The sequence below is a fragment of the Corapipo altera genome, unplaced genomic scaffold (genome assembly GCF_003945725.1).
Source record: "Corapipo altera isolate COAL_440 unplaced genomic scaffold, ASM394572v1 79, whole genome shotgun sequence".
NCBI classification, from domain to species: domain Eukaryota; kingdom Metazoa; phylum Chordata; class Aves; order Passeriformes; family Pipridae; genus Corapipo; species Corapipo altera.
This window is the reverse complement of record NW_020884927.1, coordinates 2,766,289-2,785,911: the sequence shown is the minus strand read 5'-3', so window position 1 is coordinate 2,785,911 and position 19,623 is coordinate 2,766,289. Positions and strand designations below refer to the sequence as shown.

Here is a 19,623-nt window from a genome sequence, read left to right as displayed (position 1 = left end):
GTCCTCTTGCTTGCTGAGCCCAGGCTGTGACACAACACGCAGGTTTCTCCCACAAACCCCTTCTGTTGCTCAGATGTTTGTTTTGCAGTTGCTCTGCGAAACAAATCTGTTTCTGAAATTGAATCTGTTACCTGGGCACAGAGTTTATAAAATAGTAAAATTCTCAGTCCTGGGCACAGATGGTATCCTTTCCTGGTTAACTGCCAGCCTATGGCCAAACTTAAGAGTTCCATCCTCACTGCCTGCCTTGGGAGACCTGCTGCTGCACTCACCCAGAGCCATGTCCAGAGAGAAGGGTGCCCATATCCACCTGAACACACATCTACCCTGTATTTCCATCAGCACTGGCTGAAACAGGCCAGGCTGCCCCAAAACAGCACCAAATCCCTGCAACTGCCCAGGCGGCTCTGGGTCATCCTCTCCCATCTGGCAGTCCCCAGTACCTGAGCACCAGCCTCTCCTGCCTTCACCTACAGCCTGTGTCCAAAAATTCTCCATGGCTTCTACTTTTCACACAGAAAGGGCTTTGACTTCTCTCAAATCACTGGAGAAAATAATCCTGAGAAAGGTCAAGGCTTGAAAACCAACCTCTTGAAAAAGTTACCACTGATAGTAAGCAAAGGGGTAACACCTCCTGTGTTTGCTAGAGCAGAGAATATGTTTGCATGGCACAGATCCTGCTACTGAGCCATTAGGTCTCCTGCTAAGGGTTTGCTTTAAACTGTAAAATAAAAAAAGTGGGAAAGGTTGTCGGAAAACGCCATCAAAGATCTTTTCCCCTCTCCTGGTTTTCCCTCCTCCCTACTCCCTGTGCTGGCTGAGTTCAAGGCAGGCTGTGTCTTGCTCAAAGCACAACTTGCCAGGCTGGAGCGAAGCAAGCTGAGGATAGCCCTGGCCCTTTGAAGCAGCCACAACAGAGAGGACATCCTCTCCTCAGGGATGTACCACACGGGGCTGGCCCCGCCACCGGGAGGGCAAAGCCAACATGGAATGTGTGGCAGAAGAGAGAGGAGGAGGAACCATGGGGCAGAGCTCACATCAGCCTCCAGCAGTAGCTGTGCATCTGGAGAGGAGACTGTGTCCTCAAATGGGCTGCTCTGGGCACCAAATCCCTTGCAGGTGCCTTCCAGAAGGGCAGCCCAGCTTTCCCAGCTGGTTTCAACTGGCTTTCCAGAGAAAACGCTTACAATGCAACATGCTCTTTGCCTCTGATCTCTCTCTTTGAGTAGCTGGCCAATTTCAACCACATTTTGACAATTTGAACAGGAACTGTGAAGATAGTTCAGCTTTTAAAATTTTCTTGAAAACTTGAAGGCTCAGTAAAAGAAGAGAAGATTACCAATGCCAGCAGCAAAAGACCAAGCAGCTGAGCGAGACCAAGCTTTTACAAAACACCCCAGAACCCAGAGCAGGACATTGCTAGAAGGAATATCCCAGCAGAGCTCAGCCTGGATTGCTCCACGGACATCCCTGGCGGGGCACAGCATCAGGAGCATCTTTGCCGACAGCTGCCACCTTCACATCACACCCCCTTCACCTTCCCCAGTGAGGCCAGAAATGACTGAGCAGACCAAGCCCTACATTTTGGTCTCTTTAACTACTAAACCCGGATGAAGCAGCAACAGAGACAACGGGGAGCACAGCACCAACTGCATCCGTGTGCCCTGTGCAGAGAGGGCACAGAGCCCACGCTCTGTGGGACCCCGGCCACATCACACCGTCCACCCGTGTTTTGCTGCCGTTTCCCGCTGCCACAGACCTTCCTGTGGGCTCGGACCAGTAGATGGCACCAGAATAACAGAAAAGCCCCTCGGTACCTCCCCAAATCTTCCCGCAGCATCACCCTCCGAACACGACTGGGCACCGGACACTGGCAGCAGCTGATGGCTTTTGTCCCTCTACTTTTAACGCCTGTTTGGAGCTGACCTCTACCGAGACTGCTAAAAGTTTTACCAAACAAATTCATGGAAGAAAAAAAAAAAGAATGTCAAATTAAGCGATTTCTTTCCTTTTTGAGGCTTATAAAATCACTTCTTCCCCCCCCCCAACATAGATGCTACTTTTAAATAAAAAACAGAAAGTATTTATCAAAGCATCTGCTTTCTCCATAATTGCTTTAATTCGGAGGAGGTTTCCCCTGTCCACCTGGAACCAACAGAAGTTCCCTGTCTGCTGCATTTGAACAGAACCTGCATTTCTTGATGTAGAAGCAATTCACTCAAGAAGTGCCTGGCTACCTTTTTTAGATAGGAAGGTCCCTGTCTTTGGCCATTGTGACTGTCGGCATTGTTGAAGGAAAGAGCAGTACTCCTCCCCAGCAGCTTCTGCTCTACATTAAAGAAAACACCCGTGACCCCAGCAGGCTGAGCATCCTCTCAACTCTCTCCGAACAAGCAACAGGACCAGCTCAAGTCAGGGTGGCCATTTCACCCAGGAGGTACCTGCCTCTTTCTTGCACACAGGGTGTGCAAGGATTTTTCTCTTTATGAAGAGGCTGCCCTAAAACAGGAATAACAGCCAGTGCACACCCTGCAGCAAAATCCAGCCATGTCATGGCCAGTTTAGAATGACCCTATTCCCACCCTGTGGTACCTCCTGACAGCCACAGTGGATAGCCATGTTTTCAGAAGGACCTTGGCAAAGATGATGGTGGTCTTGAGGGATGTTCTCTGCAGCACAGAGAGGACTCCCCCAGTTCCCATCTCAGGTGTGAAAAAGATGTACCTGAGCACTGCACAGTGACACCAAACACCTCAGAGCCACGGCCACAGCTCTGCCTGGAGGAGGTTTAACATACTCATGGAGGCACCAGGATTTTTTCAGAAGCTTGAATCATGCCTGGAGTTAGTCTGGGACAAATTCAGAGACCTTCTGACTTTTCACACCTGGACTGAGTTTTGAATGTGGATCAGCCCAGCAAAGTCTTAGAAGGAGTTTGATTATTTTGATCTTTTCCCCACATCCCCATTATTAAACATACTGAAGGAAAGCATAATTCCTCCAAACCAAACTGTTTCCCAAACCATTTCTCGGCACATTTTTTTACTCAATGTCCCTTCTAGGAGCACATTTGGAAGCCTCTGCAACTCCATACTCTGTGGCCAACATCCATGATGATCACACTGCCACGAATGTTGAGCATTGGTGCTGGAAAATGACCATCCTGGTGGGGTGGAGGAAGGGTCTCATCCCCCCAGGCTCAGTGGTGGAGAAGAGGATCAGCCACTGGGGTTTTGTGCTACGAACATTCCTGGGGGAGCTGCCCTTCTCTGGCTCTTGGGACATCGCTGGTTTTGCAGGCTCTTCCCTGGCTGGCAACAACTGAATGTGCAGTGGAGTGCAGACACAAGCAGATGAATGACAGCTCTGATCATCCCAATCCTGCAAACCCTTTTGCTCCCTTCCCTTGGTGCCAGCCCTGCACAGCCACCTCTGACCTTCCCAGGGAGCTCACCCGTCCAATTCAGAGACGCTCTGTCCCACGAGGGTGCTGAGCATGTTTACATCCCCCTCCCCACCACTGATTAGATTTGCAGCTTTCCCTGTTTTCCTCATTTTACCCAAAGCCAACAGGGTTGTGACTACAGGAGATACCGTTCACACAGACTCTCAACCTGGCCAGCAATACCAGAAGTCTCACACAACAGCCTGTTTCCTTCAGAGCCACAGTAAACTCAGAAGAGGTCCTGAAACACAAGAGAAGGCTGGGCTATTTCCATGTCTGATGTCTGCCCTTCACAGCTCTGCAGAGGCTTCCCCATCTCTGCTATTCCTAAGAGCAGGATTTGGAAAAGGGGATTGTCCTATAAATGTGTGGCAGCTGGTACACATACGGGCCTGAGTTACGATCAGAGATGAGGACATTGCTTTCCTTTTGTGTTTCTTGCTATGTTTTGGTTTAAACCTGTAAACAGACTCACACCAAGTGGATCTGTGTCCTCCATCTGGTCCTGTGATCCAACTTCCTGGCAGGAATATCCCTGACATTGGATTGCTCAGGAATGCTGCAGCATATCCATCCGTCCCAGGCCCAGAGCTGAGCCCTTCAGTTTGCTGGTTTCTGTGTGAGACCCAGTCATAGCATTTCACCCAGTTACCCCATTAGGGAGACCAATAATTCAGTTTAATTCTGACAAAAGCAGCTTTTCCAAAAGGGCTTCCAGACATTCATGGATGGAGAAGCCAACACTCTCCTTCAGAGTTATTTCTAGTGATTACACAGCATCTCATAGTTAAAAAAATGCATGTTTTCTACCTCCTTTGAATGCATGTCTGGCTTTTGCTCCCAGCCACTGGCTCCCATTCTTACTTTTCTCTGATGGATTAAAGGGGGAGGGGGGGAGGGAAAGAAAACGACTTCTTTCTAGAGAGTCACAGAAACAGGGATTCAAATCCATCATCACGAGTGCCTGGAACAACTCTCATGATTGCATGGCCTGAGAGGGACAGCGATACATCAACAAATCAAAAGTGCTCTCACTTGGAGCAGAGACCAGGGAAGCACAACAGAGAGCAAAGTCCTTCTGAGGATTCCTGGAGAGCAGTGCCATGGGTGTAGCAAGAGAAGCTGAGGGAACGGGGAGCCTGGCAACCGCTGCCAGCAAGAAAACCAGGATTTGCCACCCAGCCGAATTCAACCCTCCGAGAACAAGGCATCCCCTTCACTTTCTTGCTGTAACCTCCAGACACAGGTTGTCTCTGGCCAGGGGATACACACAGCACTCTCAAAGGCTGACATGAGCCTGCCTAGGTTGATGAAGGGCAGCTTTTTGGGGCAGTTTTCCTGCTAATCACATCCCTTACCCATCCATGTGCTTTCCCTCAGCTGAACAGGTCTCTCTTACTCCACAGGCACCCCAGCTGAACACAACACAGCAACTCGCCTGGAACATGGGGGAAAATTGGAGGCAGCACCACTGTGCTGGCCAGGACAGATGAAAGCCAGGGTTAAACAAACAGGCACATTCCCACTAAAGTCACACTACCACTGAAACTTGGGGGAAGAACTCCATTTCCAAGGCAGGATGAACTCTGCTGTTTATTCCTTCACATGTTTGTCTCCATCAGATCTGTGCTTGGGGTCTCAACAAATTCTCACACCAATCCCTTCCAAGGTTTCCCTATACTTTTTAGACCTGGGAGGATTTCCCTACTGCCTCACTTACATCTCCCTTGCAGCAACAGCAAGTAGGTGGGCTTGGAGATCAGTTCACATTTGAGCCTGAGCACCTATTAGCACCTCTTCTGTCCTCCTGAACTGGAGCTCTCCTTACTGCTTTTCTTCTCTGGACCTTTTTTGACCCAGTTTTGCATTGGGCAGGAGACTTGATCCCAGGCCAGGCAAGCAGATTTGCAAAAGGCATGGAGCCATAGCACTCCAGTGTAGGCTCCTTTCTCCGAATTCATCCCCCTTGGCACTTGACACCAGCAGATCCCGTGCCGCCCTCCTTTGCAGGGCACTGTGTGGAAAAACACTGCAACGTGACGTGGGGGAAATCTCTGTCACCTCATCAGAGGAGTGAGAGCAGCCCTTCCCCCAGTACGCCAAATTTCTCCACTGGGAATCACTGGTGGAGATGAGATGGATCCATCCCATCAGGCCCCCACAATCCTCACAGTGCTGTCCCCTGAGGGACCAGCTCTGCCACAGCTGGAGGGCTTGGCTGGTGGCAGGGCATTGAGCAGAAGGGTTAGCACCAAAATAGGTCATTAGCAAGCGACGTGGGGTTCTTCATTCTTCTCCGGGCCCTGCATTTTCCAAACGGGAATGCCTCAGAAAACCCAGTGGGGGGGAAGAGGAATTTACAGTTCCCTTCCAAAAACCAGCCTTTGTTTGTTTGATCGTTTTTTTAAATGATCGAGTAACTTGTGAATGCATTTTCTGATGATTCCCACATCCTCCCAGCTGGAGAACGGTTCATGAACAGACTCCAAACTCTGTAAATGAGCTTGTTAGTCATAAGTCTTCAAACAGGCTTGATAAACAACTTTCAGCCTGCAGGATATTCATCAACCATTCTGTCTGCCCGGTCTCCTGACACTAATTTATTATTTACAATGAGAGATCTCTCTCCTAAATCACAGGTGATTGTTTCTTTTTACTGATTAGCTGAGTTTTCAAATTTTTTTAAGGAAAAACAATGAAAAACAAATCACAAACAAGCAATGTGCTGCAAGCACTTATTCCTGAGCAGTTCTCTGAGTTTCCATGACACGTATCAGAAGTTTTCCAAATGAAACAAACTGCAAGTAACAATCTTTTTGGCCAAACCTTCAAGACCAGGCTATAGCCAAGAAAAAGAGTGTGACTGTCCCAGCCAGTCATTGGGAATTTCACTGCCTGCTGCCAAACGCTCCAGGGACCTTCCAGCTGACCAGCACGTGCTGCTCTTTGTATCCTTTGGGCTTGTGGAGAGCCCAGGCACCTCAAGATGTTCAGGAGGTTCAAGTCCACATGCAAAAATCTGCCACTGAAAACTGTCTCGCCCCATGGATGGGTTCACACAGCAAACACAACCCTCCCCAAGGGCATGGCATGCACTTAGGTGCATCTGAGTATCAGGTGGGCTCCCTGCAGGAACAAATTTGCTGGAAGTTCCTCCAGTTCATGGAAGGGCATCTCTTCCAGTTAACTAACATGGAAAGTGGTCAATTCCAGAGGCAGAAGCAGATGAAATAGTAATTTACTGGGGTGATGCAGAGGGAGGACAATCTTTCCAAATTACTGTTTAAGCCAAGCTCTAATATAACACATATACCCAGGAAACTCCAAAGCTCTTAATTAGGGGCCAGGATCGTACCCAGTCACACTGGTAGGAAAACTGAGGCATGGTGAGGTGAACCTGCTCAAGTCATAGCAGTGAGCATACAGAAAAAAAGACTTCAACACTCTGCTGCCAAGGCACAAAAGCATTTTGGAGCAGTAAAAGACAGGCTGGGTCATCAGACTGGGCCATCTCGATTGACATTTCGAGGAAAAAAAGCCTGACCATCTCAATTGAGATTTTGGGTGCAAGCCTTTTCTGAGTAGGGTGCTCCCAGCATCCACACAGTGTGCCCTACAGACCCTGCCCTGCAGTTCCCCAGAAGCAGAGTGGCCCTCCCTGCCTGGGGAGCACACAAAACAAACACCCTCCTCAGCTGCCTTGAGTGTGTACATAACATCCAGACCTGCGTTTCCACTGCCACCTCAGCTCCCCATCCCTGATCCCTGGAGAGGAACAGACAGATTGCCATCAACATTCAGAATGATGGCAGCAGGATGCAGGGCTTGGGCCTGGACTGGTCTTGAAAGCTTTTTTCTCTCCCTCACTGCAAGATCACCGGTACATTTGCTCTGACAACCTCAAGCACTCAACACGGGACAGGCAGCGCTAGCAGCTCGTATCCAGAGACAAACACGCTCAGGAAAGAGACACAGACTGGTCACCAGCTTTCTCAAGTACCATCAGCATGAGAGTCATCCACCCCAAGCAGGAACTCTGTGCTGGATTCCCAAACCTCTGCTCTGTACCTTCCATCCAGGGGTAAATGTGATGCTGCACAGGACAAGGAAGGACAACTGGCATGAAGTGCTACCAGCATTTCAGGCCACAAGGTAGGGAGAGCACTGTAAATCTTTATGGGAAACCAGCCCAGACTTCATGGGGACAGGAGCCGCCTGCAGAGCCACCAGCAAGGGCAGCCCTTTGCAGCACCAGGCCAGAGCATTAACAGTCTGTTTTCACTGTTACGGCTCAGGCACTTTTCCCTTTTAAAGTCCAATCCATCCCTGCAGAGCCCCGACTCCGCTGAGCTGACACAGAGAAGTGATGGCTCTTTGAAAGCTGCTTTTTTTTTTCCTTTCAAATGTGGGTCGTATTAGTGACACTTCCAAAAAAAGAGGATGATTTCCAGAAGCACTGAGCAGATCTTCACAACCTCACTGACACATGGCTGCAGCTCAGCCCAGCTCACCCACCGCTCATTCAGCAGCCACAAACACAATAAAACCAAGAGCAAACTAAACTTCAGTCTACTAAAGATCCCCACGGGTTCAAAATTTACCCAACTTTGACTGGTGCAGCACCTACACTGGCTACGAGAGAGGGTTGGAAGCTACTTGGATGCTGCCTTCTGCAGCCACCCACTCTGCTCCATCACCACCAGGCACCCTGCTTTGATCCCAGTGTCTCTGCAACTGCCAACCCCTTCAGAGCTGGATGCCATCGTCCTTTTCCACGTCTGCCCACTCAGCAGCTGCTGCTGGCAATTGCATCTTGCCCCAGTCGTGCAGGACCACAGATAACTCTGACTTGACTTTGGTCAAGGAGGCCACAGGAGAAGTTCATCCACCGGTGGCTTCCAAGCAGGAAGCAGTGTCCCCAGGCTCCTGACGAGTTCCCAGCTCTCAGTGCAAAGGCAGTTTTGCTGCCTGAGCAGATCATCAAGAAGTGGAGAGGGTCCCAGCCAGATCCTGAGCGTCTCTTTGGATGTTTGCCCTGCCCAGCGGTCTTGCTGACTGGCTGAGTTTCTCCTGTAGGAAAATTTCTCTAGCCAGAATGGGGGAAAATTCGGGTGGAATATGAACTGGTTGCAGCAATAGGATGTAGTGAATTGTTTGTTAGGAGCACAGCTGGCTCCCTTTACCTCTCTTCTAACCTTCCCTTCCAGGAACACAAGGCACCAGGATGTCCTGGGCTGCCACCCCAAGGCAAATGTTCATTTCATATGGGCACGTATGAAATCCAGACTGTCTGGTATAGTGCTTTAAACACTGGTATAGCCTTTTCTCTGCCTCTGGAGGTGAGAGAGGAGCCCAGAAAGCAATGTAAGCTGAAATAGCTGCTCTCTGGCTTGCTCATCAGGCCTCTCTTCCCTCTTGGCCTTCGCAGACTCATCTTTGCAGATGCCAGGCTTTCCACTGCAGGAGGTGGCCCTCAGCTTTGGCACCACTGCTCCCTTCCCCTCCCAACCAGCGTCCTCCAGATGTTCTCATTTGAAAGAAACTTCTCTTTAAGTTCAGTTATGCCTCCACAGTCCCAGCAGACACACAGCACAGCTCTGCTGAGCTCCCATTCCCACCTCACAGCATCTTCCAGGGCTACACAGTGGAGACCAGCTGGGTCCAGCAGAAAGAGTGTAGGAAAGGAAAGAACAAGTCAGGTACATACCACACATTCACAGGTCAGTGCAGGAATGACAGAGGTGAGCAGGGCCAGCAATGTAGGAGCAAGAACTGCAGGATTGCCCTGGGGGACCCTTGCCCCCCTGGCTGTAGGACTGCTGCAGTCACAACATCGGATGACAAAGGACAAATCCCTCTGTGCCAGCGCCACAGGGCTGGTGGCACCTGTGTCTACACGTGTGTGAGCTGCCACTGACAGAGTGTACAACACAGCCTCTGTGGAGACTCTCCAGTGGCCAGTAAGAAGTTGAATTTATCCTGCATCTCCCCCTCAGGAGGAGGCACTGCTACCATCCTTCTCCACATCCCACCAAACTGCCACAAAACTCGCTGGGATTTCACTGCCACCGAGCTGTCTGCTCTCCCACCAGAGCAGTCAGTGGGTTCTGAAGATATTTCCCATGTGTGGTGACCATACAACAGGGTTTTCTTGGGGTAACCAGACCAAAAACCTGCTCTGCCATCCAAGCACAAGTTGAAACCTTTCTGTGCCCTGTGCATAAAGCTGCAAGGACAGTTCAAACAGAAAGTCACATCAGAGCCTTGGACAACAGCTCATCCAGATGGACTGCAATGAGTCTCACTTCAAATCTCCATAATCCACCCCAAAATCCAAGCCTCCTTTAGGAAAGGCGAGTAGGGTGGGGAACCAGCAGTGCAGTGATTCATCTTCCCCAGAAACAGAGGCCCAAGTCTGGAATACTGTGACACTTGGTAAATATTCGTGATGTACTTCATTATGCAACAGAGGCCCAGCAGGAACACAGCTCCCTCAGGGCTACTTAATATGGGTTTCAAAAACGATTAAATATATCATAAACAACTTGCAACCAGGAATAAACACCTATAATCCCATCAAGTCATTCTGGTGATGTCAAAAACCATGGGAGTGAACCCAGTTACCAGGGGGAAAAAAATAAAATCTATCCTTGAAGGAATTACGATCCTGTAATTCTGTGCCTGTCTTGTCAAACACTGAACTCTCCCAGTCCCTCCTGCTTTATACTCTGTTCGTGCTCTTGCTCTTTCCTCCCAGGCTGCCTCACACCACATATTTTGGTGCTTGTTGCACCTCTGCTGAGGGGCAAAAGGATCATGCCCCTGACTGCTGACAGCAAAACCGTTTCATGCCTGCGCAAAAATATTCCACCAGCCGAAAAAAACTAAGTTCTTTGCATGACTCAAAGGTTGCTGGTCAAGTCTTTAAACGCTAATACTCATCAATTGGCACACACATAAACGGCCCATTGAGTTGCACGCAATGACTCGTGTGAGTAAGGCCTGCACAAATTAACCTTGAGATAATATTTTCCCATGCAATCACTGCTTTATACATCATCAAAAAGATGGAAAATAGACCGGCTAGCACTGGAAACTCGGTGCAGATGACAGAAAGCTGATGTTCATTAAAAGCGTTCTAGCAGTTTAGACCAAACCTTTATAAGTTTTATGAGAGATTTCAAAATCTAATTTTCATGGAAATGTTTTCATTACGTTAAGGGGGGAAAGAGGGAAAGTAAGAACCCTCAGCAAGATCTTTTTCAAATTAAAAAGTTGGAAGCTCTGTGTGGATGGATTGAAAACACAAATACCATCAGCAAATTATGAGACCATGAGAACCAGGAAGCAAAACTGATTATGATCAAAAAAAGCGAAATTCCCAAACAAATAAAAGTCTCTCTTCACCCGACCAAAGGAAAGTAGCATGGCCAGCACTCATAAACCAAGTCAGCTCCCTCCAAATTCACAGGGCTCTTTTTCTTTGTTAATAACAGTACACTGACCATTTTTGTTCACTTTTTAGTGTCTTCTTTTTCTTCTTTTTAAGAATCCAGGTACGTGGCAGTCACATTTCCATCTCCTGTCTTCATCCAGAAGCCGCAGAAACTTACGTGAAAAACACAAAACGTTTCCCCACCTCAAACTATGGGATTCAGGGATGTAAGAAAAATACCTGACGCTCTGATACTCAATGAAATAACCGTGCACCAGCCATCCTGAGACCGAAATTAGAGAGAGACGCCCAAAGAACATGAAAGGAAAGAAGTTAATCAAACTTCTAACGACTGCTTGGCGTTAATTCCTGTTACTCAACCTTTACTCAAGCGAACACTCCACAAAGCCCCCAGGATATGGGCAGTACAACTGGCACGCGCAAAGACTACTCTGGCAAGAAAAAGCTGTTGTGTTTTTCACGCAGATAACATAAACAAGCACCTTAGCATTGATCTGATCCTCACTTTTCCCTTTCATGGCAGCATCCCGCGAGGATGCTCCCCACTGTCCGTGGGGATCGAGGCACCCGCCGGTTTCCCCGGCTCACCCGGGTGCAACCTGTGGGCACCAGCAGCAACTTGCTGCCTGCGGACTCTGCCCATCAACCTTGCAAGACAAGGGAGAAGGAAAATAGCTCCTATAGTCCGAATTCATGTACCCCACATTTTTCCCTCCTCAGCATCTTCTGGGAATAAGGGCTGTGATTTACTAACAAAAGAGCCACTTAGTACTTCGAGATAAAGCGAAGAAAACCCTGCAGTTGTCCCGGGCGCTTCCTCTCACGTTCATCCTCGGAACTCAGCAATCTAAGGAACAACTTTGCTTTCACATTTCAAAGCGACGGCAGAGCTTTTCTACCTCTTTTTACGAAGGTGTATTTTTTGGTGAAGGATGGGGAGGCACAGGAGCACAGACGACCTCAGGATCAGCAAAAAAAAAAAAAAAAAAAAAAAGAGAGAAACAATTCTATATTTACACACACTCTTTTACTCCTGCAGCAACCTCACTTGGTTCTGATTAAAAAGAGGCAATTAAAGCAAAAAGAATAGCCACGTAAAGAATAGCCATGTGGGAGCAAAGGTCCTTCAGCTCCAGATCCTGTTTCAGATGGCCAGTACCAGCGGAGTCAGAGGGTATAAACCCAGGCATCAATGGAGAGTTCTCTGCCCCAGCTCATCCCTTCTTCCAGTCTCTGTGCCTTGTGGCTCCCCGAGCTGGTCGCTGCCTCCAGGCACCGCTGCCATGAGGAGCCATCCTCAGCCTTCCCTGACTTAGTCACGTCCTTGCTTGAAATAATGTCTAGTTCTGATCTCTGCAACATCTGCCCCATCACCAAACAACGCGCCGGCTGAAAAGGCCCTTCCTCGTGCTCTCAACCTGCCGCCAGAGAAGAGGGGGGCTGAAGCCACAGAGATGCTCTGCTTGACCCAGCCTGAGCAGAGAAACTCACCTCCTCCCGGCTGTCCGGCAGGGATTCTGCTTCCTTGGGAAGGAGCAGCAGTGCTGAGGGGTCACGATGCCTGCTGAGACAGAAGGAGTCATGGGGGGACTCAGGTAGCCTGTGCCCCAGCTTTAGTTGTGACCCAGCCTGATGTGATCTGCCAGCCCCCAGACTGCCATCACTTTTATACTGAAGAGAAATTAAAGGACAGTAATAACTCCAACATGCAGAACTCAAGCACGTGCTGGACCGAAGTAGGGCTTATTCACTCCAGAAAATAACAATTTCTCTTTTGATGGTCACTCTTTCTCCACATCATTTTACGAGCCATCACCAGCAAGACCCAAACCAACCAACCGAAAAAAAAAAAAAGCAGAGATCAAAAATGCCATCTTTTTAAAAAAAGAGCAACTGGTGAATTAACCCTGCTCAGAGACACAAGCTCTGGGAACCCACAGGCCACTGACAGGTTTCTGCCACCCTCAAAGGTGGCATAGGAGCAACAAGAGTTGATCACCTTTGCTGGGAAGCTCTGGGAATCCCCTCAGCTGAGCTGGGACCTGCATTTTCATCCCAGTTTTAGCCGGAGTTAGCGAAAGCCCTGCTACCAAACGAAGAGCTGGTTGTATCTTAACAGGTGGTTTTGTGACAAACTGGAACTCGGATTGCAAAGTCCTCCCAGCTAAGCAGCAGAGGCGGGGATTTTTGCCGTGAATTGTATCAGCTTTTAGGGTAAGGTTTACAGAGCTGCAAGTCGAACTGAAGTCAGTAAGAGTGACAGCTTCACAGCACCACTGAAAACTCAGCTCCGTTGACAGTTCTCCCTGCAAATATCACAAGCAGAGGTTCTCACACGAACGCTGTTTTTCTCTTTTTAATAAGAGAAATGTTTTCTCCTGAGCGTCTTTCAAACAAAATAGCAGCAAAATATTTCCTTCGATCTCAAATGCCCAAACAAAACCTTCTGTCATTTCTGCCTCAAACTTCTTCCCTTAATTTTTGATTACAAAAACAGCGTCAATAATTTGGCTTTTCACTTCAGTTTGGGACAGAAATCAGTGGCAAGACCAGCTGATTTTCCCCCAGGCTGAAAGAACATTTTTAATATTCTTGAGACATTCCACAATTTCTCCAAACGGCTTTTACCTTCTCTCCCTTAGAAACATGGAGAATAACCGAGCCCTGTGTTAGCTTTTCCACTGAACCAGCTCTCATTTTTCACCGAGAAAAGTTCATATCCCTGTTGCACTTCCTAGCTCTGGCACAGTCCTTTTCCTACATGGATTGCAAAATACTTCACAGAGCAGATGCAATCGGTGGGGAAACTGAGGCACGGAGACCTTCGGGATGTGCTAAACACATCAGTGAGAGAGCCAGAAAGCCGAGATGACAGCTCTGCCCAACAAACCTGGTAGAATTTATCACTCTCCGTTTTTTTTTTTTTATTTAGTTGCTTACTTTAGAATACTTTCAAAAGTTTCTAGTTCACCGCAACGGCGTTTAAAACTTTTACAGCACTCAGAGAACTTCTAAATTATTTGAAGCTGCAGTTTGGTCCCGACTTGGCAATGCTAGCTAGAAAACAAGCCCTTGGGCTGGTTTTTTTTTTTTTTTGGTTCTTTACATGCTTTAAGAGTAAGGTCGGTATTGGAGAAACACAGCCCCTCTTTTCCATACTGACCGAGCTGGCTCCATAAAGCTCAGCAGTAGGCAAGGGGTAATACCAGGACTAATTCGGAGTAAATCAGGAATAAATCCAAATAAAATATGATAAACAAAACTGGATGGGGAAATGGAAGAAAAAGAACAAGTTGTCTATGTAATTTGTTGGTTAACATCTTGGGGACTGTCCTGCGGTTCAGGGAGCTGAACCGGGATGAGCCGCAATCACTGCCTTCCCCACTGATATATAGACCTTTAGAGCCAGGAATTACATTTTTTCGGGTTTTTGGAAGGGAAATTTTTTAAAGCCATGCCCCAGCGGCGGTCGGTCCGGCTCTCAGGGAGACAGGAGCCGCTCCGGCGGCCGCGCACCGCTCGCTCCCTTCCCGACGGCTCTCCCTCTCCGGGAGGATGCTCCCGCCGGGAACGGCTCCGTCCGGGACGAGCTCGGGGATCCCACGGGCGCTGCTGCAAGGAGCGGCTCCTTTTTGGAAAGCTCTCCGCCTCCCCTGCTTGGTTTCCTTCAGGATACCGGGAAAACCACGGCGGATCCGCGGGGAAAATAGAGTCGGAGGCGGCTCACAGCGAAAAAATAAAATAAAATTATGAAAACGAAAAGCGAACGAAAATTGCAATTGGCATTTTCGTTCGATTTTCGTTTCGTTTTGTAGGAATCTTTTCCCCACTTTTCTCCGGGAGCCGCGGGGCAGCCCCGGGCGCGGGACGGGGGATTCCTCGGAAGCGAGACCGTGTCCGCAGCCGCGGCCCCTGCGCAGCCCACGGGAGTCCCGGCGGAGCGGCCGCAGCCGGCCCGCACCCGCAACGAAAACGCGGCCAGTCCCCGCGCCCGGGGATGCAAGGTTTTTTTAAGAGAAAGAAGAGGGAGGGTAAGGGGGAGTTACTGGCCCTGCACAACCCCCTCACCCTTTCTGACAGCGCTGCGCTTGGAAAATGCCGCGCAAGCCGGCGCCCATCCCGCTGCCCCGCAGCTCGGACCCGGGCCGGGCAGTTCAGAGGCAGGTCGGCCACTCTGTCCTGCCCTGCCCGCCGGGCCTGGATTAGGGAGAACCGGGGCTTGGCGGGGAAGGAATTGGCGGCTCCACTCCGGAGCCCCGCACGCACCCTCGGGCTGTTTGCGAGCCGCGATGCTCCGGGCAGGGCGTCGGACAATCGTCCGGACTCCATCCAAATCTCCACGCAGCCTCTCGGTGTCCCGCAAACCACGACGCCGGTCACCGCTCCGACGGGCCGGGCCGATGGATGGGATATACGGCTGGATGGATGGAGCGTGGCTCAGCTGCCCACCGTGCCTCGTCCCGTCCAGCCAAGCCCCGTTCTCAGACCACCCCGGCAAGGAACGGGCGAGGGGGCTGCGCCCGCGGGCCCGATCCTGCCGGCCTCGGCTCCCTGTGATGTTCTCCTCCGGCTCCCGAGGGTGCGGGAGCCACGGCATAGGACCCGACGAGCGCGGCGCGGCGGCAAAGGGCAGATCGCCCCTTTCCCGGGACGCGGCTGGGGGAAAACAAGCGGTTTTGCAGCCGACCAGTGCCGGCCCCGCCAAGGGCTCCCTGCACGCCTGGGAAAGCGACTCGGGGAGCGGGAGGAACCGGTCCAGGCACCGGCCGGCGGCTCCTCCGGTCACTTCCCCGCGGGAGCCCCCTCGGGGCCGGGACCGGCCACCGCGGCTTCCCCGGCCCCTCGCCCCGGCGAGAGATGGAAGGGGGGGATGACCCCGCACTTACTGTCCTGCTGCGGGGTGTCGCTGCCGCTGGTCAGCCCGGGGGACTCCAACAAGCTCCGGCCGGGCTCTCCGCCGCCCTCCTCCGCCTGGGCGGCCACCATGTCGCCCGCCTCCTCCAGGTCCAGCAGGTGACTCACGGAGAAGTTCTTCTTGGCTTGTAAATTGTCCAGGCCGGCGGGGCCGTCGAGGCGGGCGGGCAGCAGGGCCTGCCTCTCCATGGCGTGGGCATAGCTGGACGCCATCGTGCCGAGCGGGGCTTCTCTGCCCTCGCCCCCCGCGGGCGCCCACCGCCCCCGCGCCCCCCCAGCCGCCGGCCCTTCGAGGGGGATGCGCACGGACCGGAGCGGGGGGAACGGGACGGGACCCGACGGCGGCGGGTAGGGAAGCCCGAAGGGGAGCGGGCAGGGCCGGGCTTAAAACATGCCGGAGGGGAGAGGCGGCGGCCGGCTCGGGGCGCCGGGGCGGCGGCGCGGGGAGCTGCCGCCGGCCGGGAGGCGCAGGGTGGCTGTGGGGCCGCTGGGGCGGGTGCGCCCCGTCCCTCCGCCCCCGCTGCCGGCGGCTCCGCTCCCTCCGCCCCTGCGCTGCCCTCCCCTCCCCTCCGCCCCGCACTTCAAACGGCGGGGGCGGCTCCGCTCCGGGCACCCGCGGGGCCCCGCCGGGACGTGGCACCGGGACGGGGGTGGCAGCGCGGGCCCCGCCGCGCTCGGCAGCTCCTCGTGGGGGGCGGCTGGGGGAGCCCCCCGGGTAGGGGCGAGGGGGGCGCGCAGGGGGGTGTGAGGGTTCTCCCCCTCGGCAGCCGGAGCTGCACCTGGAGGGGAGGGTGGACGCGCCCCTGGGGAGACTCCCGGGACTGGGGAGAGGAGCCGGGAGGAGGGAAATAGCGAAAATGAGAAATGCAGATGAAAAGGTGACCAAGGGTAACTGGAAGAGAAAGTGTGAACAGGAGAGAGGAGAGGAAAGGAAGACGAAAAATAGTAAAAGAGGAAGAAAAAGTGCAACAGAGAGCTAAGAGAAACAGACCAAAAGGAGAACAAAATGAAGAGAACAGAAGGGTAAAAAGAAAAAAAAAGGCAGAAAGAGAAACAGCAAAAAGAAAAAGAGGATTCACTCGGAGGCCAGCAAGCAAAGAGGTCCCAGCAGCCTGCCCTCGCCCGGCTGGCCCCCGTGGCCACGCACAGGTAGAGGTGCTGGGAGGTACCCCCGGACCTCGCCGCAGAAGGGCCCCAGGGCAGCAGGGCTGGCGGCACAGAGGGGCAGGGTCCCGCCGGCCAGGAAAGGCCGCTGCTTCCCGGTGGCTGGAGCCTGGGCTCCGAGCTGCCACAGCCAGCCCAGAATTTCCATCCCCCCTGATCTGGGGAAAGAACATTTGATGCCATCAAAGGGCTCCAGATTGAAAACAGATGTGCTTCCCTGAGCCTCTCCATGCATTTAATTAAGGCACAGGCATGGAGGAGACATTTTCATCATTAGTTTGCTTTCAGCCCCCCCCCCCCCGGTCCCAGTTTACCCTTTGCAGTCTCAAAGACCCAAATGAGCGTGGCAGGGCTGCAGGGCTCTGCTGTCCCCAGTTTGGGGGGTGAACAAAGCTGGTGGGCACCGTGTGGAAAGGCCAGAAAAAGCATTGGGGCAAGGTTGTGTGAGTGCACAGAACTGTGTGGTTCTAAATAGACCCAAAATGCTGTGTGTGCATCTATGTAAACAGCAGTGAGTGCCTTGCTGTATGTGTGCCTTATTGCATACTGGTGTGCTCCCTTTTTCTGCATCTGAGGGAGCATTTGTGCATGAAGTCCTGTAATATGTGTCCACATGTTGGATGGGGAAGGAGCTGTGCCTTCACATGGGTGTGTGAAGCTGTATCTGGCGAGCTTTGGTGTGCTGGCATCTTCTACCCTGGCTCTCAGGGACTCCAGCTTTAGGCAAGGCAGGGTGGGTGGTTACCTCTACACACCCCTGTGGGCTGCCCAGAGCATGCGATGCCCTTTTCTGTCTCCCAGATACTTGGCTGCCACCTTCTCTGTCAGCTGGCTTTTACCCTCTTTTCCCCTGATCTGCTTCAAATGGATGTTACAACTGACCTGGCTGTTTTGAGTGGGCGCTGCAGAGCCCCAGCCACAGACATCCCTTTCCACAGGCAGCAGGGTCTGCTCTTACCCCAGACAACCTCTGCCGTGGAGGTGACAGCAGGAGCCACAGAAACCAGAGCAAGAGGTCTCTGTGCCACCTTCACCACTATCCTCACTGACATCCCTGATAAGAACTCCTCATGTCTAAGGGCATCCTTCAGACAACCCTCCCTTCCAGCCTTGGCTTTGGGAATGCAGCCCAGTACCAGCAGACAGCCTGGAAAGATGGTGGGTGGAGGCATGTTGGTGCTGAGGGTGACCACATCAATGTGTGTGCATCTGCTACAGAGGGAGAGTCTCACCTGCAGGGCAATAAAGGGGCTCAGCTCCAAGACCAGCTGCTGTGGCTTTACCCTGAAGTGAGTCCTGGGTGCTGCCCACACGTACAGCACCCACAGGCTGAACACCAACATGGGATGCCAGAATCACATCCTGAGAGTAACCTAAACACCTCCTTCCCCAGGTGCCTCCTGCAACACTATTGGATTTCTGTGACTGGGTGGGAGGGACAAGTTGAACCCAAGGGAAACTCTTCCAGCTCTGTCTGTCTCAGAAGAATGAAGACTGGGAACAGTGGGAGGCCTCCAAGACCACACAGAACACTGCAGGGCTGCTCATCTTTCAACTTGTTGTGACCAGACAGGCCCAATGCCAAGGCACACCTGCAATGTGGAAATGAGTGTGGCAGGAACCTCCTGGGCTCTGACAGGTATAGGGAGGTGCATAATTGGTCCATCACTTTTTTCTCATGTGACTTAAGTGGTTCACAAAGTTCATAAGCAAAATATAAACAGAAAGATGAGGAGACAGAGGGGATGAGGTCAAGGGGTCCCAGGGCCCTACAGAGCTACACATCTCAGTCTGCCACTAAAACAGAAGTAGGACCATCTTAACAGGACAAGCATGGAAGATCCCTTTGTTAGCAATTTCCCTGAGCTTATTTCAAAGTTGTAGAAAACTTCAGGTTAGAGTACAGGCAGATATTATCACCTTACTTGAATGCTCAAGGGTATTGCCTTCTAATGTTCAGTGTCTCCCCCTCCATCGGCAATGGCAGATAAGGATGGGACACTTGTCACCCATCTGAGATGCAGCAGTTCCTCCCTGTACAGCAGCCAGCCCATGTGCTCACTCCGGGGCCTCCAGGAGTTCCTGCAGAATGAACAGTCACAAAGCATGAATGAGCCACACCATGGTCTGCTGCAACCCAAGGATCTCAACACACTTCTGTTTTTCAGGTGGGGAAACTCGTGCAAAGGCAACTTGTCCCCAGGATCAAACCCAAAGCAGAAGTCATGGGATACCCCAGTTCTCATGACCCTGAGGCTGGGAAGGGCTCCCATGCAACAGATGGCCCATGACAGCAAAGGCACACACCATTTCAACATCCCACAGGCCCTCAAGTAGTTGGTTGGACATTTCCCACCTCACCAGTGGTCTGGTGTCAAGCTGAACAGGCAGCTCCCCTTCCCCACCATCCTCCCATCCCACCTTTCCTCTCCAACGTGCACCTGCCTGGTAGCTGCTTACAGCCTCATTCCTCCCCTTCCCAGCTGTCCAGCAAATGGTTGCCTCCTGCTCACACTCCCAGCAAGGCAGGAACCTCTGAACCTCTTCTGCCAGGGGAGAATAGGAGAAAGCCCAAAGGTCCTGAGACAGCCAGAAATCTGCCAGGTAAAGCACCCACAGCTGAAAGGTCAAGCCTCACACCACA

At 51.8% G+C, this 19,623-nt stretch overlaps 1 protein-coding gene across 2 annotated transcripts in view; it reads right to left on the bottom strand.

Moving 5' to 3' along the window:
* The window catches only part of PRRX1 (paired related homeobox 1), a 37,596-nt gene extending 21,341 nt beyond the window's left edge, over positions 1-16,255 (bottom strand). The window contains exon 1 of one of the 2 annotated variants that reach the window (XM_027658518.1): positions 15,788-16,255. In XM_027658518.1, coding sequence (XP_027514319.1) covers positions 15,788-16,028 — 241 coding nt within the window. In that variant the 5' untranslated portion in view covers positions 16,029-16,255. The remainder of the gene's footprint in view (positions 1-15,787) is intronic. The other variant, XM_027658519.1, reaches the window with a different exon arrangement.
* Between the last annotated feature and the right edge of the window lie 3,368 nt (positions 16,256-19,623).